The sequence below is a fragment of the Myotis daubentonii genome, chromosome 11 (assembly GCF_963259705.1).
Source record: "Myotis daubentonii chromosome 11, mMyoDau2.1, whole genome shotgun sequence".
Taxonomy (NCBI): domain Eukaryota; kingdom Metazoa; phylum Chordata; class Mammalia; order Chiroptera; family Vespertilionidae; genus Myotis; species Myotis daubentonii.
The window spans coordinates 51,243,983-51,269,505 of NC_081850.1; the positions used below are offsets into that span (position 1 = coordinate 51,243,983).

General features: G+C 48.3%; 1 protein-coding gene across 1 annotated transcript in view; it reads right to left on the reverse strand.

The window, feature by feature from the left end:
- Window positions 1-8,306: 8,306 nt before the first annotated feature.
- B4GALT1 (beta-1,4-galactosyltransferase 1) overlaps window positions 8,307-25,523 on the reverse strand; it is a 47,124-nt gene continuing 29,907 nt past the window's right edge. The window contains exons 3-6 of the mRNA XM_059657116.1: window positions 16,930-17,117; window positions 13,868-13,990; window positions 11,414-11,518; window positions 8,307-11,220 (exon numbers count right to left, since the gene is read on the reverse strand). Coding sequence (XP_059513099.1) covers window positions 11,088-11,220; window positions 11,414-11,518; window positions 13,868-13,990; window positions 16,930-17,117 — 549 coding nt within the window. The 3' untranslated portion in view covers window positions 8,307-11,087. The remainder of the gene's footprint in view (window positions 11,221-11,413; window positions 11,519-13,867; window positions 13,991-16,929; window positions 17,118-25,523) is intronic.

The following is a 25,523-nucleotide window of genomic DNA, read 5'->3' on the forward strand; positions in this document are numbered from 1 at the left end:
AACGAGTCCATGAAAGCTCCAGGCTCAGGTTTGTGTCAAAATCCTGATCAGGTGCCTCAGGTCAATCTTGCCCCCAAAGAGCCAGGGCACGGCAGCCCCTCTCCCTCAGCACCCCCTCCCCCTGCCCGGCCCCACCATTCTGCCTTTTGACATGTTTATTACCCATGTATAACAGGCATGCATGTTCAATTGCACTTAGGAAAGAGAGGCAAAAATATCCTAACTGGATTTTTCTAAATCTGAGAGAATCCCTAGATTCTAGGGCCTAGAAGCTCCCTTGCTTGAGCTCCTGTCCAGCCCCACGGACATGCTCACAATATGCCACATCACCCCACGTATGAACAGGGCACCGTCTTCACCGTTTCCTCTGTGGGAGGAAGCCCCATCTACCTCCCTAGCCTGGGCACTTTCAAAGAACCCAGTCCCTCTAGGGGACAACCCAGCTGTTCTCTCTGTGGGGCCAGCCCTGTTAAAGGCCTTGGCCCTCTGGCAAGCCCTGAAACACCAGATGTTGTTATTTTACCTCAGAGCAACATGAGCCTTGCTGCACAGTCTGTGCAGAGAAGGGAAATCGTCTCTTTGTGTTTTTGCTGTGCATCTGCTCCCACAAACAATTACAGTCATTTCTGCTCTAAATTATTCATACCGCTCCCCCGGCCATATATGGCAACAACATGCTGTAGTTTGCTTTTTTCCCCTTAGACCTCTTCCCAATCAGAGTCACTTCATCACTCTCAATGTCACAGAGTACCTAATTGTTTGGATGCACCTCATTTTACTTACTTAGCACAGTCCTCCATTGATGGTGGCTTCTAAGTTCTCAGTATTAGGAGCAGCGGTAGGGCAAACACTGCTACACATCTTGGTGCATGGATGTGATTGTTTTTGGATAAATTACTAAAAGCTGAATTGTAAGGTCAAGGGATAGATCTATTTTTAAGGTTTATTTATCTACAGTTCACTCCCAGAAAGACTGTACTGTCAGCAGTGCTGGAGATCAGCAAGAGCATGTTCTTATCTCCCAGAAGGAAGATGTCAACATGGGAGAGAGAAAGAGATGGGGAATTGCAACAAGCGGCAATGCTTTATTCAAGCAAAAGTACATCCAAGGGACTCTCAAGACAGGCAACTCCAGCGAGGTTCCAGTGCCCCAATGGTCTAGTTTCTGACTTTTGTCTTATTCTTGCCCCTCCCCACCCTTTGTCTTAATCTCCCTGCACCATTCGTCCTTTTAGCTGGTGGGCTCCCTAGAATTTCCTGTGTGGGTCTGCTTACCTGATGGGCTTCTTAGAATTTCGTGGATCTGCCGATATCTTGTAAGATTTTGTCCTTTGGGTGCTGGGAGTCATTTTTACTGCATTTCTTTTTCCCTGTTTTTGTCTAACTTTGATGGCTGTTTTAGTTTTCTATTCTCCCTTTCCCTTGTTTATTTAAACATGGGTTTTGGTCAGTTTGTCCTTTCTCTGTCCTGCTCATATCTACCTACCTACCTCCTCTAACAGTGCCAATGTAGCAGCATGGGGGTGGAGGTTCTCCCACTGTCACCGACACCAAGTCATAGGGACATCTCTCCCAAGTGTCCCTCCTGCCCTCCACATCCAGAATGCGGGCTCACTGTGCTGACACCTGGGGCCTTCCTGCCATCTCGACAGAACCTGTCGGAGTGATTGTTTTCATCTCCAGGTGTAATCTGGCCCCAGCCTGTCATTGCTTCCTTTAGAAAGCCTCCAGCTCCACCCCTATATTCTGCCCACAGTAAATGCCCAAATGGGCACTCTGGGAATCAGCACCTCCTTGCCTCCAGGGTTGAGATCCTGCCCGAGCCCAGGCCTCACTCTCTCCAACCTCCCCTCCTCCTACCCCCTGCCCCGCCCAGAGCTAAGGGACAGTTGTAGCAAGAGATAATTGTCTAGTTTTGCAACATCAAGCTTCCTTAGGGAAGGATGTTTGTCTTGAGAAAAGGTAGGAACTGAAAAGCCGGTCATCTGGAGCAGAGTGCCAAGCTGGTTTCAGCAAACAAGCTCAGTGCCCACGGTTTGTGCCTCCTTAGGTGGCTCGCCCCACCACCAGCCCATCTCGTTCTCAAAGTCTCCAGGTGGACGCTGGACTCACACCACCACACTCAGCCTCCTCTAGAGAAGGGCGAGGTCAACGTGGCCACAGGGAGCCTCCTTTTTAAAAATCATGATTAAATACGCTACTTCGTCTTTTCAGGCTGCTGTCATAAAAGTACCCTAGGCTGGATGGCTTATAAACAACAGAAACTTATTCTCACAGTTCTGGAGGCTGGGAAGTCCAAGATCAAGGTGATGGTGTATTCGACATCAGGTGAAGGGGTCATCGCTTGCACCTTCTCTCTCTAACATCAATGGCAGAAGGGGTGAAGGAGCTCTCTGGAGTCATGTTTGTAAGGCTCTGCCTTCATGACCTAATCCCCTCCCAAAGGCTCCACCCCTAAATACCACCACATTGGGAATTAGGTTTCAGCATATGAATTTGGGGGGAACACATTCAGTCTATATTCTATAACGTAAAATCGATTGTTTTAGCCATTTTAAGAGCTTACAGTTCTTTGACACTCAGTACATTCATGTTGTTGTACAGCCGCCCCACCATCCGTCTCCAGAACTTCCGTCATCTTCTCCAACTAAAGCTCTGTGCTCACTGAACACCAGCTCTCCCTCCTGCCTTGACTCCACTCTCCCCTCCAGCCCCTGGCAATCATCACTCTATTCTCTGTCTCCACGAGTTTGACTACTTTAGGTGCCTCATATAAACAGAATTAGACAATATTTGTCTTTTTGTAACTGGCTTATTTCACTTCATGACTTTGAGGTTCATCCATGTTGCAGTATGTGTCAGAATTTCCTTCCTTTTTAAGGCTGAATGATATTCTAAGAATATACCACATTTTATTTATTCATTTATTCGTCAATAAACACTTGGGTCCCTTCCACCTTTTGGCTATTGTGAATAATGCTGCTGTGACCATGGGTGTACAATTATCTATTCAAGTCCTTGCTTTCATTTCTTTTGGGTATACTAGTATACCCAGAGGTGGAATTGCTGGATCATATGGTAGTTCTATGTTTAATTTTCTGAGGGATCACCACACCATTGTCCACAGGGGCTGCACCACTTTATATTCCCACCAGCAGCGCGCAGGGGTTCCAATTTTCCCACATCCTCAGCAACACTTTATTTATTTATTTATTTTTGTTAAGAGCCATCCTGATGGGTATGAAGTGGTATCTCAGTGTGGTTTTATAATTGCATTTCCTTTTTTTTTTTTTAATATATATATTTTATTGATTTTTTTACAGAGAGGAAGGGAGAGGGATAGAGAGAAACATCGATGAGAGAGAAACATGGATCAGCTGCCTCCTGCACACTCCCCACTGGGGATGTGCCCGCAACCAAGGTACATGCCCTTGACCGGAATCGAACCTGGGACCCTTCAGACCGCAGGCCGACGCTCTATCCACTGAGCCCAACCAGTCAGGGCTTGAACTGCATTTCCACGGGAGCCTTCTTAAGGGCAGGCTATTCCAAGTCCGTTTGTCACAGGGAAGATGGTCCCTGGAAAGGAACCTAGGTAGGTGGCTGGCTCCTACACCACCTTCAATCGCAGAGCTGACTAGAGGCTCAAGCATCCTACCACCACTCCTGTGCATCCCCCTCAGGTCCTGTGGGATGACCAGGAAGACTGAGTTTTGAAAACCTAAGAGAGAGCAGGAGAGAGTAGTCTGCCCTGCGCCTGGAGAGGCCTCAGGCAGAAGAGGGAGATGGCATCAGAAACCACACGCTCCCCTGCAACCCCCCTCCCCACCCCAGCTAAAGCTTTAACAGTTTTTCCTATGATGCTCAAGCAGCTCTGGGAGGGGAGAGTGCAGGCAGGGAGATCCTGCTATTTTTACTAAGATCAGGGCACTTTCTACTGGGCAAAACTATGGGGAGACCAGGCATAGATTCTGAGAGTCAGCCATAAAACAGAAGAGCAAACTGAGGCTCAGACTGGGGAGTCGAGTTGCCCAGCCAGACGCACATGGCGCGTGGGAAGGCAGACGAGCCGAAGTTATGATCACTGTATGGCTTCTTCCTGGCTGTCTTCCCGGGCCCCCTGCCTGGTGACCTGGCACACGTCTTGCTCCAGTGCAGATGTCCTTGGAGAGCCACGTACCTCTGGTTTCTGGTCTATTGATCCTGTAACTTCCCATGGCAACCATGCCCTGCAGGTCCCTCTGCCTCACAGCCTGGGTATAGGTCCCAGAGTCTAGACAAAAGCAGCAGCCACGCTCCCTGCCTGGGGACTCTGCCAGGAGGAAATGAGGCTTGTCTGGCATGACTAGCTCGGCCAGACAAACTTCATTTCCTCTCTAATGGGGTAAGAAGTTCCAGTTCTAAGAAGAAATTGGTTCCAAGGAAAGTCTGAACTCGCACCTCCTGGAAGAAATAAGAGAATGGATACCTGGGAGCGTGGTGGGGACTTGGTCATCTTCACATTTCCTCGACCTCTCCCCCACCCTCCCCAGCTTCCCTGTCACCTGCCTGGGGTGGGTTTCACTCACATACCTCCATAGGCACCCACCTACCTGGGCACACAGCCCTGCCTCCAAAGGACATCTGTGGGTCACTGATTTGGCATCCAGGTCACATTCTCACATGGAAAAGAGCTACTTCATGGGGCGGGGGGAGGACCTGATGCTCACCAATCCACACTCACAACTACTGGGCTCTGCCTGGCTCCTACTTGGTCTGGGTCCCGTGTAAAGTGGGAGACTAGAGACAGACCACTTCCCAAGGAATGGCCAACCCCAGGAACCTGTCCTTGACCCTCTTCCGCCTACCTTCTTCTTTTCCTGGCCTCTTGGAGCCCAGGGGGTGAGTGGGGGTGCAAGACCCCTCCCTCCCCAAGGCAGTCATTCCAAACACCTTTGCTTAGGTGAGGTGGGGAAGGGGTGGGGACACACCACTGGTAAGGCCCTGTGCCGGAAGCCGGTCCATCCTTGCTGCTTGACACAGTCGCTGCAGGATAGAAACATCTGCACAGCCTATGTTTCAAGGGACCTGGCGTATATAGCATACTGTTCTTAATATGTTTGCTCCCCTTAGCACTGTGTGTTTTAACCAAGGTCACCACTCCGAGAAAGGTTGTTTCCCCAGGTAGGGATTTTTCCCTGAAGTTAGGGAGGGGATGAAACTCCTTAACTAAGTGCCAGGCGGGTAGTTAATCACTTTAACTACAAACAATCATGCTTAAGCTACATAATCTTTACTCCCTGGAATGGAGATAAGAAACGCCCTAACCTTTGTAATAGAAATTGACAGGATTAAAATCAACTGGTATAAATACGGATGTAACAAGACAATAAACAGCAGAACCTCTCTGGAGATCCAGACCAGAACTTGGCTGGAGATCCTGGCTGGAGATCCTGGCTAGGCTGCTGATCAACTGAACACTGTCTCCGTGTCCTTCCTTCTTCACCGACTCCGTCTATGCCTTTGGGAACCCCTGGACCTGCTGGGGTTGGACCCCGGCAGTCCTGGGTGTCTCCCGAAGAGGAATGGTTACTTACCCAACCACCACATAGGTAAACCCCAGACATGTGCCCTAGAGGAGAAAGAATAAAGAGTTCCACTATATCTGACATGTGTGTGTGTATGTTGGTAATGTGTGTACAGCAGTCTGTATGTACGTCAGCAGGTGTGTCCACGTGCATTTAAAAAAAAGTAACAAACATTTGTAACACATAATGATTAGTATGAGCCAGGCATGTTCTAAGTGCTTTATAAGTATTAACTGGCTTGTTCTTTGTAACAACTCTAGGAAAATAGGTATTGCTACCCCCTTTATACAGATGAACAAACTGAGGCACAGAGAGTCGAAGTCATCTGCTCAAGGTCACAGAACTAGCAAGAGGCACTCCTGCCCCTCATAGGCACATCAGGTCTTGCAAAGCCCTGTGAGGCAGCACTTTGTCCAGAGGACCACAGTCTCCTGCTCAGTCAGATCTGAGCCCTGGCCACCTCTGCTCAGGCCCCGGGCCCACAAGGGATCCTTCGGCAGTCGCAGGAATGGGTAGGGACAGCCAGAAGGTCCATTAGGGAACTACAAGGGGCTGCCACTTTTCAGCTCCGTCCCAGCAGGGCCTGGAGCTACCTCAGCTCGGACAGCAGGGGCAATGGCGCCTGCACACTGCTTCCCTCAGGCCCATTCCTTCCAGGTGCCAATTCCATCCAAGCAGCAGTAGGAGGCTGCTGCTGGGCACTTAATGCCCCACATGCTTGGGTCACAACTAAGGCCTTTTAGTAAAATTTCCTGGGGCTGACAAGAGCCTTATTTGGGGCCATATTAAGTGACACTGTGAACACCTTGTGTACTAAGTGGCTCTGACAGCTATCTCAGAACTATTCTGGCATTTGTTGAAAATAGCAGGAATGTGGCCAGAGAAGTGCCAGGGAAAATTCTACTTTGAAGTGGGGCTAGCTACTACGTAATGAGTACCTGCAAGGTGTTTATCATGTGTTTTTTTTTAAATTTTTATTTTTAAAAATATGTATTTAGGGATTTAAGAGAGGAAGAGAGAAACATCAATGATGAGAGAGAATCATTGATTGGCTGCCTCCTGCACACCCCGCACTGGGATCGAGCCAGCAACCCGGGCATGTGCTGACCAGGAACCAAACTGTGACGTCCTGGTTCATAGGTGGATGCTCAACCACTGAGCCACACCGGCCGGGCTCCTTCCGCTTACTTGACTCTTTGAAAACGTCCGTGCTGCCTCTTTCCTCCCATTAGACTTTGAACTCACACCTCCTCTGCCATTGTATCCTAGCAGGTGTTCAACAGAATTTGTGGGTGTCCATCATTGTTGTAGATACTTCCTATCTTTTAAGCCTCAAAATGTATCTATGTGTTATTTTTCCCATTATACAGATAAGAAAACGAGGTTCAGATGAGGAAATGGCTATAGTTAACTTCCATGACTGAAGTCTTTTTTAAAATATAAGGTTTTATTGAGCCCAAAATGCTAACCAAACGACTGGTCTTGGGGCATAGAGTCTAAACCACCAGCAGCATGGCCAGACAGGAAAGGTAGTATGTCCGTCATCCCAGAGTTCTGCAACCGGTTTAATACATCGAGTCAGGGGAAGAAGAAAGGAGTAGTCTGAAAGGATTTACATGAGCTACAGGCAAAGGGGTGGGAGAAGGTGAAGCGGGGCCAGCTCTGGGCAGCAGAGTCGAATAAAGAAGTGCCTGCACCAGTGGAGTGGCTGTGGGCAGCGGTCCAGAAAGCCCACATGCAAACAAATGGGGACTCCTGGAGTCAGAAGGTGTCTGGCTAAAATAATCTGTGGATACAGCCACCTGGAAATTAATCCAAAATCCCAACAGGCAAAACAGGAATGTGGGATGTCTTTTATTTACTAGAGGCCTGGTGCACGACATTCACGCACTGGGGAGGGGGGAGGGGTCCCTCAGCGCTGCCATGGAGGCGAGAGAGGCTCCCTCTAGCACCGCTGCACTTGCCAGCTGTGAGACTGGCTTCTGGTTGTGTGGCGCTCCCCCTGTGGGAGCACACTGACCACCAGGGGGCAGCTCCTGCATTGAGTGTCTGCCCCCTGGTGGTCAGTGCAAGTCATAGTGACCAGTTGTTCTGCTGTTCGGTCAATTTGCATATTAGGGTTTTATTATATGAGTTTTTTTTAAAGATTATGTTTATTTATTTTTGTTAATCCTCACCCAAGGATATTTTCCCATTGATTTTTAGGGAGAGTGGAAGAGGGAGGGAAAGGAAGAGAGAAACATCGATGTGAGAGAAATACATCGATTGGTTGCCTCCTGCATGAGCCCTGACCAGAGCCCTGACCAGGGCTGGGGAGGAGCCTGCAACCAAGATACGTGCCCTTGACTAAAATCGAACCCGGGACCCTTTGGTCCACAGCCTGACGTTCTATCCACTGAGCCAAACCGGCTAGGACTGAGATGTCTTTCATTAGTTGGCCTGCAGCCATTAACAGACTAACAGTTCCAGCTCTTTTTCTCCCTCTCAGGCCACTGTAACTTAATTTAGAACATCTCGGAATTTTTTTCTTATCAGCTGATTCCAGGGAGGTGTGTGTAACCCAGCTGTGTGCTTCCTGGGCAGTGTGTGGGGATTCTGCTACCCAAGGCCCCAGCCATGACACCCTGAACCAGGGAGGCACAAAGGCAGACCTCAAATCCTCCCAGAAGGTAGCCCCACCACTGCCCACCAGCCCTGGCAGCGTCCAAACCTTTAAATCAGAAGAGAAACCACCAGCAGTTACAAAGATAAGGACATTTATTCATGTTATATTACTGGATTTTAAAGGCAAAAATACAGTTCTGTTTTGAACATCAAAGTCAGACATTCCCCCCCCCACTCACAATAGTCAATACATACATTTGCACACATAGGAAATCAAAACACACAGCACAACAGGTCTCCAGGACAGGACTGCTGCCGTCCCGGCTGTGTGGGACACCCCATGGCCAGCCCTGAGGTCAGCAGAGACCTTGCCCAGGCTGAGAGCCAGACCACATTTCCTTTACCCTCCCGGGCCACCTCCGCCCTCTGATCTTCTCCAAAAGCCACTTCACAGGTCACCAGCAACGGGAAGGACAGAAACAAAGGCACAGAACATGACAACTTCATGGTGACAACTTCCAGGTAAAGGAAATGCCCCCTGAACCCTCGTGCTCTGAACTCCCCAGGGAGGAAACAGGACCTCCAGCATCTCACGAACCAGGCAGGCCTGCAGGCCTGACCTTGGGCTCAGGTGGTGCCCATGAGAGCACCAGAAGGTGAGCAAAGGAGGAACAGATGTCACAGGATTTCCCTTGGTTCTGAGAATGAACCACATACTTGAATATTCCAATGTAACATGAAAGAAAATATTTAAAAAAAAACAAAAGAAGGAAAAAAAGTCTTTTTTCTTTTTCCTTTCAAGAGTACAGTAAGTAACAAAGAAGTTACTTCCCAAGATACGTGTCTCCTTCTTTTAAGGCACTTTGGAAAAGTCGGGATCTGGGGTCACAAAGAGAGGCCTTCATTCTTTGCATTTCCCAAAACTCCTTCTCAGTGCAGTTGCTCTGAATTTTATTAACATCTCTGTTAAGGAGCAGGGGATTGACAGAAGGAATACTCTTTGCATAGCCCCAAAGCTTGTGCAGTAGAAAATAAATTTTAATCAAAGGCTTCTGGAAAAAGAACCAAGTTAGCATCTGAGATGCTCAAAGCAATAAAGGCACAGGTAAGACTGGCGCTGGACACCAACTCAGCCTCCATCCACACTGAGGGCTGGTTCCCAGGAGGTCTGAGCGGCCACCAGCGGAAAGGCCAAGCCTGGGATTACACAGCTGAGTCTCAGGCCCTTAGCCCGGTGTTGAAACTGCCTCGTGCATCTCACCCCTGGCAGGGAAGCCTCTCCCAGCAGAGGCAGGTTTGGAGAAGTCAGCCCTGGGGATCACCCTCCCAGGAGGGGGAGCACCTGCTAAAGGCCCGAGGGGGAAAGGGAGGCTTTAGGCACCAGAGTGGTCCTGGGGGAGTATGAGTGGGTTCAGCTGAATTTCTATGTTTCTAATTAAAAGGCACATTCATGCTGGAGAACGAATAGTGTATTTGACCCTGAGTGCCACAGGCAAGTTTTAGGGAACAGGCAAAAAGCAAAGGAACAAAAAAGGGGAGGGCAGAAGGGGGGAGGAAGAAGGAGAACCGGTCCTGCAAGGTGGGACAGGCAGTGTTGGGCCAAACCTGAGGGAGGCAGCCCTTCGATCCAAGGGGGCCAGAACCGAGGTTCCCTCCACCTCCCCAGGCTAAGGGCCAGTAAACAGTTCTGACTGCTGTCATTTACAACTCCACAGCCTACGCCCAGGTGGGAGGTCTTGGTGTCAGTCCAAGGAGGTGGTAGAGGTTCCCTCCGCCCTGCCCACCTGGAGAGGGTAAAGAGATGGGGAGCCCTGCCTGGCAGGCCAAGGATTCTGCCTTCCTGCAGAGGTGTGTGTGTGTGGCGGGGGGTGGGGTGGGGTGGGGTGGGGTGGGGGCTTGCCTCGTCAAAGGACCCAAAGGTGATTTTGCTCTTCACAAAACCTGGCCGGCAAGCTAAATCAGAGGCCTGCTCATGGCCACTACAGCATACAGAATCGCCCCCTGTCCCGCCCCTAAAAAAATGCTCAGTCCCTTCCTCACATTTAAACACCACAATAAAAATACATAGGAAATTCAAGTTTACATAACATACTCAGAAAAATCAATTGCCATGTTTGAACACTAAACAGCCATGAAAATCTGGATCAATACAAAATCAAGCTAGATCAGTAATCAGAATTTGATTTGGTCTTTAAAATACTACAAACTGCAACCTGCTCTTTCTAAAAAGTTTTACATTCAGAAATCAGGCAATGTGGAGAAAGGCCACTGAATGTGAGAACACCCAAGGATTTTGCTCTGATGGCTAAAGTTGCCTTGGAATTCACACGTTAGCAGGGCAAAAGGTCTGAGGCTCACGTTTTAGAATTCTTGCTAAGAAGAGATACACACAGTGATTGGAACAGTTGTATAGCACTAAAAGAAGGGGGGGGGGGAATGAGAATGGTTGACACAGTTTTTCTGTTTAAAATATGACAACCAAAAAATATCACACCAATCCAATTGCAACAGCACTCTCCAATTTTGCATAAAGTAATAAGAATACACGATTTAAAACAAAATTCTTACCTATTTCACAACAAATTTGCAGTTTACCACTGGGAACGAGTCCCACAGTCACCAAATTTGGGGCTGTATACACTCTGATTCTTTGGGGTGACACTGTGAACATGCTGAGAACCCCCAGAGGCTGACAGTTTCTACACATACAAACACCTCGTAGAGCTAAGAAGTCACACGCCGAGTCAAGCTGGAGGCAAAACACCCACTTGTTCTGGTCATCCGGGAAGGCATGTAAATGACGAGCGAGGGGGCTATCACGCTGACTGGTAAGAACGAGGGGCCAGCCCAGCACGTTGGCAGAGACACAGCAGAGGTCCCTGGCCATTTTTAGGTCTTTATCAGGGTAGCAAAACGCTAGCTCGGTGTCCCGACGTCCACTGTGATTTTGGTATATAATGGGTTTCTCTCTATGTCCAACACCTTATAAGTCAGTGTGTTCAAACCATCCGACAGCATTGTCTCCTTCGTGTGTGCAATTCGGTCAAACCTACAAGGAAAAAAAGAGCAAGAGGCTGGTGTCAAAACAAAAATCTTAAGAAAAAAAGCATGAAACATTTGCACTTTGTTGCTTTCCCCCCTTGGACCGAGCCCTCCCTCCCCCTCCCGGCGTGGAGCCCTCCCCAGGGCTCATTTCCGCCCCAACCTAGAGAGGGAAGAAGGAATATAAACACAGAACACACCTCTGAGGATTGGGTTCATTTTTCTTGTCTCTTGAGTGGCGAATCATCCGACACTTCCCAACCACAGCGTTTGGGCGAGATATAGACATACCTTTAAAAACTAATCTGCAGAGAGCAAAGGGACAAATCATCGTTACAGAGCAACAGCAGGCAGAGCCAGGCCGGGAAGATGAACGGCGCCGGCCAGACCCGCGTGGGCGGCCGGGAAAGCACAGGCAAAGGCAGGCGGGAGAGCAAGCACGGTGCCCTCAGGAGCAACACAGCCTCGGGGACTGGGGAAAGGATCTGGGGTCGGAAGTGGCTGGAGAGGAGGCTGAAAAGATGGACAAAGGCTAAGTCATGGAGGCCTTCTCAAAGCTTCAAGCAACAGTGAACCGTGCCCTGTCAGAAAAGGATGGAGTACGCAGTGCTTCCCAAAGGGTTTTCGCCAGGGAGACAGCTCTCTGATCAGCAGTGTCAGAAGGGGGAGTAGGGGATAAGACTAGGGGCAGCCAGAACCGCACGGAAGGTTCCGTGTGTGGGTCTAGGCCAGCGGTCGGCACACTCATTGTCAACAGAGCCAAATATTAACAGGATGACGACTGGAATTTCTTTTGAGAGCCAAATTTTTTAAACTTAAATTATATAGGTAGGTACATTGTTATTAACTTAATTAGGGCACTCCTAAGGCTTAGGAAGAGCCACACTCAAGGGGCCAAAGAGCCGCATGTGGCTTGCGAGCCGCAGTTTGACGGCCACTGGTCTAGGGGAAAGGAATGAGGACCAAAACCAAAGCAGGAATAGAGAAGTTAAGAGGCAGTGCTCCTGGATGACTTTAAAGGTTGCTGGCCTTGTCCCAGGACCTGGCACACAGCGAGTAGGTGTTATAGTAAGAGTTAGGTCCTTTATTTTCCAAGAAAGCTGCTCCACAAACCACTCACCCTTCTAGTCCCTCCAGCCTAGGATGTTGGTACTTTGTGCTCCCGCCCCCTCTACCCCCAACCTTTGTGACCACTCAGGTCTCTGTTGTCACATCAGCCCAGTGTCTGCCCAGGTGTGGTACTGTGGGCGCAAGTTTGTTTCTGTCTGGACTCATGTCCATGTCTTCAGTGTCTTCCCGATTGGGCCCACCTGGCACAGTGCTCTCATGCAGCGGACACTCGATCTGCATACTTGAAAACCCAAGTGTTCGTCAAGGCCTGTATTAAAGACTTGGGCCTACGCCAGGTTCTCACAGAATGTTAACCCTGAATGACTTGGGTGCTGCTCTGACAGACACCTTCTGTTAACTGATCCAATTAGTGTTCTGCAATCCAGGAAGGCACCAGGGTGTATTCTGACATCAAACTCAGAGACAAGTTCAGACTGGCTCCCAGAGGGAGTAGGTGCTTTTAATCCGTAGCTGGCAGGGTCGAAGCCTCCACTGCCGGGGAGAACTGGGCAGAATGTGGTTTCAAATGCTACTTACAGGTGATTTATACCATCTGCAATGACAACCTACATGATAAAGGTTAACCAACTTCCAGGGAGTCCAAGGGTGGGGGTGTTGGGGGTTGGCTGTGAAAGGATGGTTGCAGGGCCAGTGGGTACACAGCAACCATCACACTACTCTGTCCTCTTTCGTGTATGTTAAAAATAGTCCAAAAAGTTAAATAAATAAAACAGTACCAAGATTATGTGAAGAACTTGGAATCCCGTCCAAAAAAACTTGTTTCATACTCAAACATGACCACAATGAGATGCTGAATTTTTACGAAGGACACGTGTGTTGTTTTGTTTTGTTTGTTTTTTAATATATTTTTATTGATTTCAGAGAGGAAGGGAAAGGAGAGATGGAAACATCAATGATGAGAAAATCATTGATCAGTTGCCTCTTGCGTGCCCCCTACTGGGGATTGAGCTTGCAACCTGGGCATGTGCCCTTGACAGGAATCGAACCTGGAACCCTTCAGTCCACAGTCCATGCTCTATCCACTGAGCCAAACCAGCTAGGGCTGAAGGACACATGTTTACTCCTTCAGGACAAAATGGCACGCAGTATGCATCAAAGTACACTCCTTCACTGGTTCTCATTTCACATTTTCCAAGGCTAATGCAAAAATCACAGAAGCTCCCCTGGCTGGGTAGCCCAGCTGGTTAGAATATCATTCCGATATGCCAAGGTTGTGGGTTTGATCCCCAGTCAGGGCACATACAAGAAACAACCAATGAATGTATAAATAAGTGGAATAAGAAATCAATGTTTCTCTCTAAAAATCAATAAATTTAATTATTTTTCTTTAAATAGCAGTAGCTAATTTTCCTAAAGACATCGTCAGCACGTACAGTGTCTCAGCTGGGCACACGTAAGACCCTGGGCTGAGTGAGGATGCATCCTTCCTGAGGGTCAAAGGCCCAGCAGAATAATCAGCATTGACTGAAAAGCTAGAAGTGAAGGGAGACAGAGAAGGAGGAGATCTAAGTTGTGACCATTACCTGTTAAAAATGTCGTCATCTTCACCTCCCCAGCCCCAATAATTATTAGGAAATCCATTGATGGTGAGAAACTGTTGTTTACTTAGAGCAGACACACCTCCAAAAAACTGAACATAAGGTAAGCTGCGGGGAGAGAAAGAAAACACATACACACACACAGAGGACCAGTGGTTAGTAGGTTTTGACTTCCTTGAAATAAAACTTGCTCAAAATAAACACTCCTGAAGTTATTTTAATTCTCTGAAACTTTTTAACTGGAGATTTATGAGGGCTTTCTTTGTTTTGTTTTTATAGTAGACTCAGATAATCTTAGAGAAGACACAGGTATCAAACAATAGAATCTCCTTTCTAAACATACTGTGTCGCTTCTGTGGTGATCTAGGAAATCAGTCGGTTACATGAGTGTGAGCCCAGTTCTGCACCAGACAGGAATCTGCTCCTACACGGGAAATCCTCATCCGAGAAGTCCTGGACTCTGAGGTTGTTCTAGGGCAGGGGTGGGCAAACTTTTTGACTCGAGGGCCACAATGGGTTCTTAAACTGGACCGGAGGGTCGGAACAAAAGCATGGATGGAGTGTTTCTGTGAACTAATATAAATTCAAAGTAAACATCATTACATAAAAGGGTACGGTCTTTTTTTTCAATAGTTTTATTCATTTCAAATGGGCCGGATCTGGCCCGCGGGCCGTAGTTTGCCCACGGCTGTCCTAGGATCTCCCTGTGCCCATGCTGTCATGTGCCCATCCCATCTACCAGTCCAGCTTTCATTCTTCCAAGGTATACTGGCTTGAAAACTGACTGATTCCAATAGTCAAGATAGCATTTGTGGCCCTGGCCGGTGTGCTCAGTGGGTTGAGCATCGTCCCCTGCACCCAAGTGTCGCTGGTTCAATTCCGGTCAGGGTACATGTCTGGGTTGTGGGCTTGATCCCCAGTAGGGGGCATGACAGAGGCAGCCCATCGATGTTTCTCTCTCACCTGGATGTGTCTCGCTCTCTCCCTCTAAAAAAAAATCAAGAGAGCATTTCTGCCATCCTTCATCCACCAGGAGAGGAGCGAAGTTTGACTGCCCTCAGTCAGGCAAGCACAGTGATGTGTGTTTTAGTCGTCACTGTTATGCAAACACCCACTGGCCAGGATGGTTTGTTTTCAGTTAGGAAATGAAGTTGCTTCTCAATGACAGGAATGGCCCAAGCCTGCTTCCTATTTTGATTTTGTTTTTAACTGACGAATGGTGCAGCATTCATCATCAGAATAAGTTGCTACACTTATTTAGTGTGTGGTTTTGATTCAGCTTGAAAAAATAACCTCACTACATGTAGCAGTGCATTATATAACCTCACTACATGTAGCAGTACAGTATGTATAACGTTAGTATTTCTGCTTTGAGTCCTTGATATTGCAACGGAATTCCAACTTTTTTTTTTGGAATTCCAACTTTATTAAGTGTACTTTAATGCCAGTTATTGTGTGCGATTTCAACTTTTTCTGCTTTCTCCCTTTTCTGGTTGTGCGCTTCCTTTTACAACAAGCCTCAAGAAACAGTCTCTGAGAATGACTGAGCTATGTTTATAATGCAGGTGTACGTAGGGAGTATGTAAAAAAATCATTTTCACAAAATAAATACATATTTAAAATTTACCAATAACTACAGGTGGGGCCTGGGGAGGGCGCAGGGGAGGGATCATTGTGTTAAACATAGTTGATCTTTGGACTCTATGCTTGTCTTTGGTTTTACAAAATAGCTTGTATTTTCAGTATTTTCTACATAATAGGGTAAAATATAGAGCAATTGTGATGCATCAATAAAACAGGTAAATTTTCTGATTAAAAAAAAAAGATAGCATTCCTGAACAGTTTCTTGGAAATTTCTACCATGTCCTGACTTAGCAGCAGGTATAATTAATGGTGAATCTATTTTGACACATTTTCAAGCAGCAGGGCATCTGGGCTCTTGTCCCTCCAAACCTTTTTGTATTTCAATGTTTCAATAGTTATGAACTGTGGCCTCCTGAGGGATACAGAGGAAGCACAGATGAGAAATGTTAAGAATCAGAATGAGGACATGCCCAGAGGCCATGCAAAGGCCTTCTGGGGGTCCTTTAAAGGCTGTGGCTGTTTTTTCTCGCCCCTGTGTGCAGTTCCAAACCACACTCAGGCTCTTACTGGAATCCAGAGAAACCAAAACCTATCACACAAATTAAGAAAAATGCTAACTCAGATTTCAAGAGAAAAGTCAGCCAACCATATAGAATCCAAGAAAAACAAAACCTAAAAAAAAAGCAATTATCATTTTCAAATCCATTCAGGAATTCTGAATTCTGACCGCAAGTATCCACAAGCAAGCTGCCTGGGGACCTGCTTTAGTGAATCTAAGGTCATCTATTTGTCATAAGCTACCAGCACCGAGGGGCCAAGTCAGCCACCTTTTGCTTTCCTCACAGTACAGTCTGCATTTGCAACATAAGGGTTTGAACCTGAGGTGGCCATGCCAATAAAGTTTTTTGATAATGAGTGTTTTTACAGAAATGGACTCTTAGCCACTTCTAGGGGAAGTACCAGCTGAGCTGACAAGATCTAGTTTTGCTGTCTCTGCTGCTTTCTCTTACCTCCTGCCCATCCCCCAGGCCTAAATGGTTCTGGGAAAACAGACATGGTGCTGTGGAAAAGAACTAGGGGATCCCCACCATGCTTCAGGGGCGGAATTAAGAGGGGTCAGGGTATAAGCCTGTGTATCTCAAAAAGACGATACACAAACAGGGAGAGAGGGAGGGAAGATGGAGCGCAGAGAGTGACTTTTACAGCTAAATCCCCCCGCTCCCGCAAGACAGCAAGTTTAGGGCCTGAATATCTTTGATCTGGGGGAAGGACTTTACAACAACCCTGTATTTATCTCACAGACCTCATGCCCTCAGCAAGGGAGGATGGGAAGAATTATTACTCAGAGGAGGCGCTCTTCTCCAGAGCATAGAGCTCTCCTTCCTGGCTGGAGAAACTGCATCTCCTTGTTGTCATATCAGAGAGGAACATGTTTTCTGTAGACTCTGGTGAACAGCTCTTACCTAAACCCAAACTTATCCATTGCCACAGAAATGTGCCGTGGCTGGGAAAAGCACCTGTAGGTGTTCCGGTCATCCATTGGGATGAGGTCCACGTCGCTGAACACGAAGCAGTTGTAGTCGTAGTCCTTCAAGGCCTCTTGAAAGCCAACGTTGAGGAGCTTAGCGCGATTGAATGTGGATTCTCCAGCCTAGTGCAGAAACAAAAGGAGTGATATTAGATGCCGTAAGGACTTTGAGCAGAACACAGGGGCTGGTGACTTGCCCACCACATGTGGCCATTAGTCCACTCCTGGGCCTCATTTTTTCTGCCCTCATTTGTGAATTAATACCATGTGGTGTGTCCTGAGTCGGTATTCCCACTTTTCAGAATTATTCTGCAGGACTTGCAAATGTGCAAATGACATATGAACATTATTCCTCATGGAGTGTTCATCCCAGCAAAAGACTGCAAACAGCCCTAGCCCGTTTGGCCCAGTGGATAGAGTGTCGGCCTGCGGACTGAAGGGTCCTGGGTTGGATTCTGGTCAAGGGCACATGCCCGGCTTGTGGGCTCGATCCCTAGTAGGGGGTGTGCAGGAGGCAGCCGATCAATGATTCGCTCTCATCATTGATGTTTCTATCTCTCGTTCCCCTCTGCCTTCCTCTCTGAAATCAATAAAAATATACTTTTTAAAAAAAGATTGCGAACAATGACATAAGCATCACTAGGGAACTGGTTAAATAAATCGTGGTACATCCATTTAATGGGGTAGAGTTATTTTTAAAAATATGAAATCTCTAAAAGGAAATGATCTTCAAAATAGTATTGTTAAGTGAAGAGGCATTTAAACATGTGTCACTTATTTATATACTATATGTAAATTAATTCTAGAGAAGACATTCAGGAAATGGGTACCTGTGGGACTTTTTACTTCTACCCTCTTTATATGGTGGACTGTGATTGATAACCACATTGCGTGCCTACCAGGTGTCTGTCACTAAACTAGGCACCAGAGAACTATGGCAAACCCAACCCAATCTCTGCCCTCAGGGTGCTCATCATGTCTGCTGGGAAGCAGTGTGGTACACACAACAGAAACAGGGTGTATGAGAGAGAAGACAACACCTGCTTCAGGATGCCAACCACTGGGTCTCAAAGCACCAAGTCTGTTCGTGAAAAGGTACTTCATATTTTATTTACTTATCTTGTTTATTTCAATCCCCGCCCCCACTCAAAAGCATGCTCAATGAAGGCTGGAATTGTTTACTATTTACTCACCCAGGGCCTTGAACACTGCTTGGCATATACAATATCAGCTCAATAAATAAGTGCTGGCTGGATGGATGGATGGTAGGTGGGTGGGTGGATGAATGGATGAATGGGTGAGTAGACCGATGGATGGGTTTCAACATACAATGTCAGAAAGCATTCCTTGCTGGGAAGCTCCCACCAAAGGGCCCCCTTAGAGTCACCAGCATGGGTCTCTGCTCTTACCAACTCCCTGGGTTAGTAAGGACAGTAACAGCATCGACATGCCACCCTTACATTTAGCAGTTCACAAGCCCTCCCAGGCACATGTTCTCATCCTGACCGGAATCCTCCCCATTACACCTCGAAGAAACTAAGGCCACACAAATGACACCTCTGGGACTGGAGCCGAACACCCTGGAACCCTCACTTTATGCTCTTTCCCAATATCTCTTGGGATAAACAAGATCAGGGCCTCTACTTTGGGGGAAAATGTATCCCATAGGGGCCTGCAGTGGGTACACAGTCTCAAAAGTGGGATGCCCAGCCCTAACCGGTTTGGCTCAGTGGATAGAGCGTCGGCCTGCGGGCTGAGGGGTCCCAGGTTCCATTCCGGTCAAGGGCATGTACCTTGGTCGCGGGCACATCCCCAGTAGGGGGCGTGCAGGAGGCAGCTGATCGATGTTTCTTTCTCATCGATGTTTCTAACTCTCTATCCCTCTCCCTTTCAATCTGTAAAAATCAGTAAAACATATTTTTTTTCAAAAAAGTGGGATGCCCAAACCTCTCCCCAGGCTCACAAGAGGACTTGGAAACGTGTGCCAGGAGGCGACCTGTGAGTGCAGAGCGGGCAGACCTCACCACGGCCGCCCAGCCTCAGGGAAACCAACCACTTAAGAAAAGTAAGTATCAGGACGCCAGACAAAGCACCCACGAGAACACTATCTCAATTAAAGAAACATCTTCCACAAGAGCTCCTTTCTTCAGCCCAAGACAACGCTTTCTAGCCACACCCGGTGAAAAGAGAAAGCTGTGCCCGACGAATGGCACACACCGTTTCTCCGACTGGCCCACCACCTACGTCATGCCTGCCATTAATTCTGTGTAAGCCATGAGGCAAAAAGTTCAGAGCTAGACATTGCAGAGGAAAACGATGAAGCTGTTGTAATAATTATTACTAGAACAATACACTGCTCACATTCATGGAGGGGGGAGGGCGGGGGCGGATATGGTATACCAGGCAAAGGGTAAGTGTTTTACCTGCATGCCGTGTCACTTAATCATCTCGACAATCTTGTAACCACTTTCATTCTGACCCAGATCTACTGCATTCCTCCCACATCTTCTACCTTCTGGTGATGGGGAGAGAGGCCCACCCCTGGTGCTTTCCTTCTTGCTCCTCCAGCGCCACGAAGACCCTAAAAGACTTAACTGAATATTCCCAAACACAATTCATCCCCATTGAGCACTTTTCCCAACAAGTGAAAGGGCAATGTCTCAACAAAGCCTTTTCACACCTGTGCAGCAGACCCACGGGGATGTGTGTGTGTGTGTGTGTGTGTGTGTGTGTGCCCAATGCTCCCTGCTCTTCCTACACTCTCCTATAAGAAGGGGGGTGGGGGTGCTCCTGGTGATCATGTCTGAACCACAGGATCTGGCCTCCTGGTCACTACTGTTTGATCTCAGCAGATGCTTAAATGAGACGACACTAAGTATTTTTCCTCTCCCAGAAACTGGTAATTTGGAACAAACAGGCCCCTCTGGCACCCAGGCCCCAGCACAATGGAGGAGAACCCTAACGAGAAGACCTGGTTCGGCCCTTGGCCAATGGGTGATGCAACAGTTCCTTCCCCTGAATAAGGCCCTCGGGTGTGTGGTCCACGCTGGAAACCACTCAGGCGGTTTTCCAAAATGACCTGAACTACAATCGCTTCTCCCATCCTTCCCCCAAGCCTGGCCTCGCCTGTGTGACCCTGGGGAGGGGAACAGCAGGGTATTTATTGCGAGTGTGAGCCCCAGGAACACCAGAGCAGCAGAGGGACAGATGAGGAAAGTGTGCGTCTTCCTCTTCCTCCCCGGGGATTACAGAAATGTCAGAGCCAGGCTTCTTTGGGGGAAATGCTATAATAACATGGCTAACTTTCTTGTTAAGAAAGACAGGCCCTGGCAAGCCCCCCACCCCCAGCACTAACGCAGGTGCCGTTCCTCTGCAGGAGGCAGGAAGGCGCCCTCCTCCGTCCTGCCCCTCCTCACCGGGCATTTACTCAGTGCCCCGGCTCCTTCACTCACTCAGGTAAACATTACCCAGGACCTACAGTCTGGCCAAGCCAGAGCGTTGTGACAGACGTGCACTTTTTCCCAGGGACGCCGTCCTCTTCCCTTATTAGCTGTGGGCATCTGGGCCTCGGTTTCCTCATGGTCATGGGGATGACAACAGGTGGGTTGTATTCAATGAGACAATACAATAAAAGCCTTTGCACACGGCCTGGCAACAAATGATATATCATTATTTCAGCAGAGGTTTTCCCCTTCACCTTGAATAGTCAGACCTTTCAAAATGTTGCCCTAGCTGGTCTGGCTCAGCGAACAGAGTGTCAGCCTGGGGACTAAAGGGTCAAGGGTTCGATTTCAGTCAAGGGCACACGATGGGGCTGTGGGCTCGATCCCCAGTAGGGGGCGTGCAGGAGGCAGCCAATCAATGATTCTCTCTCATCACTGATGTTTCTATCTCTCTCTCCCTTCCTCTCTGAAATCAATAAAAATATACATTTTTTTAAAAATGTCTCTCAGAGATCCACCTGGAGACAACTCTCGTGTTTGTGAGTGTCCTTCCCAATCAACTTTCAGTTCCTCCCAAATCCTGCTTCTCTGGAGGGTAATTTCTTCAGAGGATTAAGCCTCAAGTGAGTTAACCTGTGACTCACAGGACTCGAGTGTTGATAGCAGCAGAGGAAAGAAAGAGAGGCCTTTAGAGGCTGTGACATGCCCGGAAGCCCACTCGGTGAAGAGGAGCCGGTGCACTGGGTGCAGGTGTCCTTCTGAAAGACAGGGCTTTTAAAAGTGCAGGCTGCTTCTTTTTCTTTTCTTTTAAATATGTTTTTATTCATTTTTTTTTTTTTAGAAGGAGGGATAAGGAGACAGAAATGTCAATGATGACAGAGAATCATAATCGATTGGCTGGCTGCCTCCTGCACACCCCTTACTGGAGAACAAACCCACAACCCAGGCATGTGCCCTGACTGGAGATCAAACCAGTGACCACTTGGTTCATGGGTTGACGCTCAACCACCAAGCAACACCAGCTGGGCTAATGTGCAGTCTTCTTTACATTGGTAGACAAGAGTTATAGTATCCCTAATACTATCAACAATAACATTTTTTTTTTTAAAGAGCTATACTTATCCCTTCCTTTTAGGGCAACCGGCTCCTAACAGAGGGAGAGGACAAGAGGAAAGAAGAAAGGTCAAAAACTATATGGCATTTTCACAGTTGGACAGGACGGCTGTCCCTTCGATCGAAGTTCACAGAGAAGCCTTTTATCACTGGGCATACAATCCCGACAGTGGGTGTCAGAGTTGGTCAGGCAGAACCAACAATGGCCAGAACAGAGAGAACAGGAGCCTGAGCTTGGTCAGGCATGCTGGCCTGGGGTAGAGTGAGGAGACCCAAGGTGGGAGGCCTGGCACAGGCCTAAGGGCCGTGCTCCTCAGAGGAGAGAAAAGAAGAAAGAAGCTACCTTCAGACACATCATGTAGAAACCCAGTGCCCCTTCTGGCAGATCTGGGTGGCAGGGAGGAATGTCTTAAGAAGTATCAGGTAGCTCTCCAGGGCTATTAAAACCTTTTTCTAGAGCCCTCATTTACACTAAAGATAAGAAAGAGCAAATAGTGTGTCCACTGAAAATGGAATCCTCCTACACTGCTGGTAGGAATGTAAAAAGGTGCAGCCGCTGTGGAAAGCAGTCTGGCAGTTCCTCAATTAGATAAACTAAGAATTACCATGTGATCTAGCAATCCACTCCTAGGTATATTCCTAAGAGAAATGAAAACATATGTCCACACACAAACTTTACACAGCGTTCACGGCAGCATTATTCACAATTGCTAAAAAGTGGAAATAAAACAAATGCCCATCAACAGATGAAAGGATAAACGCAAGTGGTAGATCCATACAATGGAATGTTATTCGGCTATAAAAAGGAATGAAGTATGGATAACATGCTACAACATGGATGAACCTTAAAAGCATGCCAGGTGAAATAAGTCAGTCACAAAGGATCACATATTTATTATGATTCTGTTTATGAGAAACGTCCAGAACAGGCAAACCCACAGACACAGAAAGATGAGTGGCTGCCTAGGGCGGTGGGGAATCGAGGGATTTGTAGCTAAGAGGTGTGGGGTTTCTTTTTGGCTCAATAAAAAGGCTCTAAACTTGATTTTTATGGTTTAGATAAATATACTGAAAGCTACTGAGTTACAGACTTTAAATAGGTGAATGTTATGGCATGTGATTACATCTCAATGAGGCAGTTACCAAGAAAAAGAAAGAGCAAGCCAGCCCCAGAGACAGAAGAGGGCCAGAGGGTCCCGTGTTCTCGTGTTTGATATATTCGTTCTTGCCATTCATTGAGTGCCTACTTCATGTTTAACAGTAGGCATACGAAAAAGGAAAATAAACAGGCCCGGCTTTTGAGGTGTTACAAGTTAAACAGGCAATTGCCATGGGTGCTGAGCGATGAGCGCTTTGTGGTTACAGCTACCGGGGAAGGGGGGCGGGGAGAGGGGAGTCACAGCGCCAAGCACAGATGGAGTGAAGGTGATGGCACTAACCTAGTCCTAGGGGACTGGAGAAGGCTTCAAAGTTAGCCACGTTTAGTAAGTCCTAGGAGAGAGAGCAGCATTTGTAAAGGCTGTGGGGGAAAGAAAGCATCCAAGGAAATACAAGAAGTACACAACGCGGAAGCCAGAATAAGACATGAAGGCGGAGGTGGACAAATCATGAGATGGAGGGGGAAGCTGGGTACTCTGCTAAAACACTCAGGTGCTATCTTTGATTTAGGCCACAGAAAGCCTTTGAAGATTTTAAACAAGGGTCACGTTTTGCAAGTCAAGGAAGGATTTGTGCCCCAACCCCCTCAGTTGGAAGTGGTGATTCTTGGTGAGGTGGACACAGAGAATTTTTAAAGCCCAGCTCCGCAGGAGCGATTGCAGGATGTCGGTCTCTCTCCCTGGGCCTGCGGCACGGACTTTCTGCAGAAAAACACTTTAGAAAATAAAGGCTTCTCTCAGAAAACAATTTGGCTATTTACCTTAAGAACTATAAAAAGTTTAAATTTTTTTTTTAAACCCATAATCCTGTATCTGAAAACCGAGCCTAGAGAAACCTAAATGTAGAAACAAACTCAGAATAAGCTTTAGACTCGAAGATGTTCATTACAGTACTATTCACACTAGTGAGAAAGTGGAAATGGTCTAAATGCCTGCTAATACAGAAGAATGGCTAGGTTAATTATGGTGGAAATGCATACTTCAACTACTATGAAGGCATGGAAAGTGATGATTATGAAGACCATGAAATAACATGGGAAGATGCTGATGACATGGAATTAAGGAAAAGCAGGATACAGAAGTATATACATATGGAGTATGAGCCCAACTGTGGCTTAATTTCAGGAAGGCAACATCTCAGACCTCTGCACAACAGGCTGGCATTTCCAAGCAAGGCCCACAGGGCCCGAGGCCGGCACCCGGCAGATTGCACGGCTTCCCCCTGACCATAGGGGCCTGGGCTCTGGGTTTGACTTGGGGGCGTGTGCACATTACCAGGGCGGGGTGGCAGCGGCGGCGAGGCGGCGGCGGCGGCAGCAGTCACAGCAGTGGTTAGTTCGGCGCTCCTCTCTCTAGGAGGTGGAGGGAACAGAAGAGGAGGTAGGTGGAGAGTAAGAAGCAGACCCCAGAAGGAAGCTCCTCCATCAGCGGGCTTGGCTACAAACAGAATTAACAAGGAGAGGAAAAAGGCCCCCACTAGAAGGGAAAAAAGAGAAAAGGTGGAAGCAAGGGAGAGAGGTCAGGAAGAAAGGCAAGTGGCAAGGCTGCAAAGGGAAAGGAGCCCATTCTGACCACCCGTGTAGCCGGGCAAAGGCAAATCACTGTACGTGGCCACTCCTGGCCCTGAGGTTACGGGTGAGCAGAGAAAACGGCGTTTTCCAGGGTGATGTCCAGGGAGACAATTCACCAGCCGTGTGAGTACCTGTGAGTGCTGCGACACGCTCCCCAGGAGGACGGAGTGAACCATGGACAGAGAGGGGGAACACAGCAAAGGAGACCCTGCACACTGGGGCAGTGCACAGGGAGTGGTGGGACACAGGCACTCCCACAGCCCTCCCGGCGTCAGGAAGCTCAAAGCAGGGGGTGCTGCAGGGCAGGATCAGCCCCGCTCCTGCTCCTCCCGAGCCCCATTCCCGCCCACACCAACCTGGAGGCTGACCGCTTGGGCAGGGAACGGAAGGCAGGGATGGTGGATGGTGAAAGATGGTCAAGATAGACACCAAACCAGTGGGGGCCCCAGGCCCAGGCAGCCATCCTCAGTCATGGGGCAGGCTCATGAGTCTGCTTCACCCCAGTTCACCGGGGCCTCATTTAGGAACCCGCTGCCCGGCCCAGGGACAGGATAAGCTGCTGAGGCACGGTGACAGACACTTTCACTCACTGAGGGTACAACGGGCTCTCTCCAAACCTGCCCACACCGGGTCCCAGACCAGCGGCCTGGAACCGTCTCACAACAATGCACAGATTGAAAAACTTCAAAGCCTGAAAAAGCTGGGCCTCCCCACCACCTTCCCCACCGGCCAGGATTCACCTGTGAGCAGGATCATGGGCAAGCCTCACAGAGGGTTCTGAGGCTGTAGCTCCAAAGGCAAGGCCCACCCCCCCATGACCTGTGGGAATCACAGCATCACCAAGTGGGAGTGGAGCTGTTGCCCAGGGAGGGGAAGAGAGGCATTCCTTAGGCTGCATGCGGTCTCTGTCCAACCCCAGCTCCACCACTCAGCCATCAGGGACCCAAGCAAGCTACTTACCTTCCCAGCCTTCCCTCAGCAGAAACAATGAGGGTCGTTAGAGTAAAAATTCAAAGTGAGACCATGAAAGATGTTCGGTCCAAAGGACCATAAAGTTTTATGACCATCAACAACCTCAGGGTTGAAATGGATTCTCTCCATTTCCCCCAGGGCTGTGCCCTAGGCCTGCTCTGGTCAGCAAGGAGCAGAGAACTCTGGGGAAAGGCCTGGGAGGGGCTGTGCAGATTCCCAAGGATCATGCCCTGGCCTGACTGAGAAAGGAGGCTTCACTTCCAGGCACAGTCC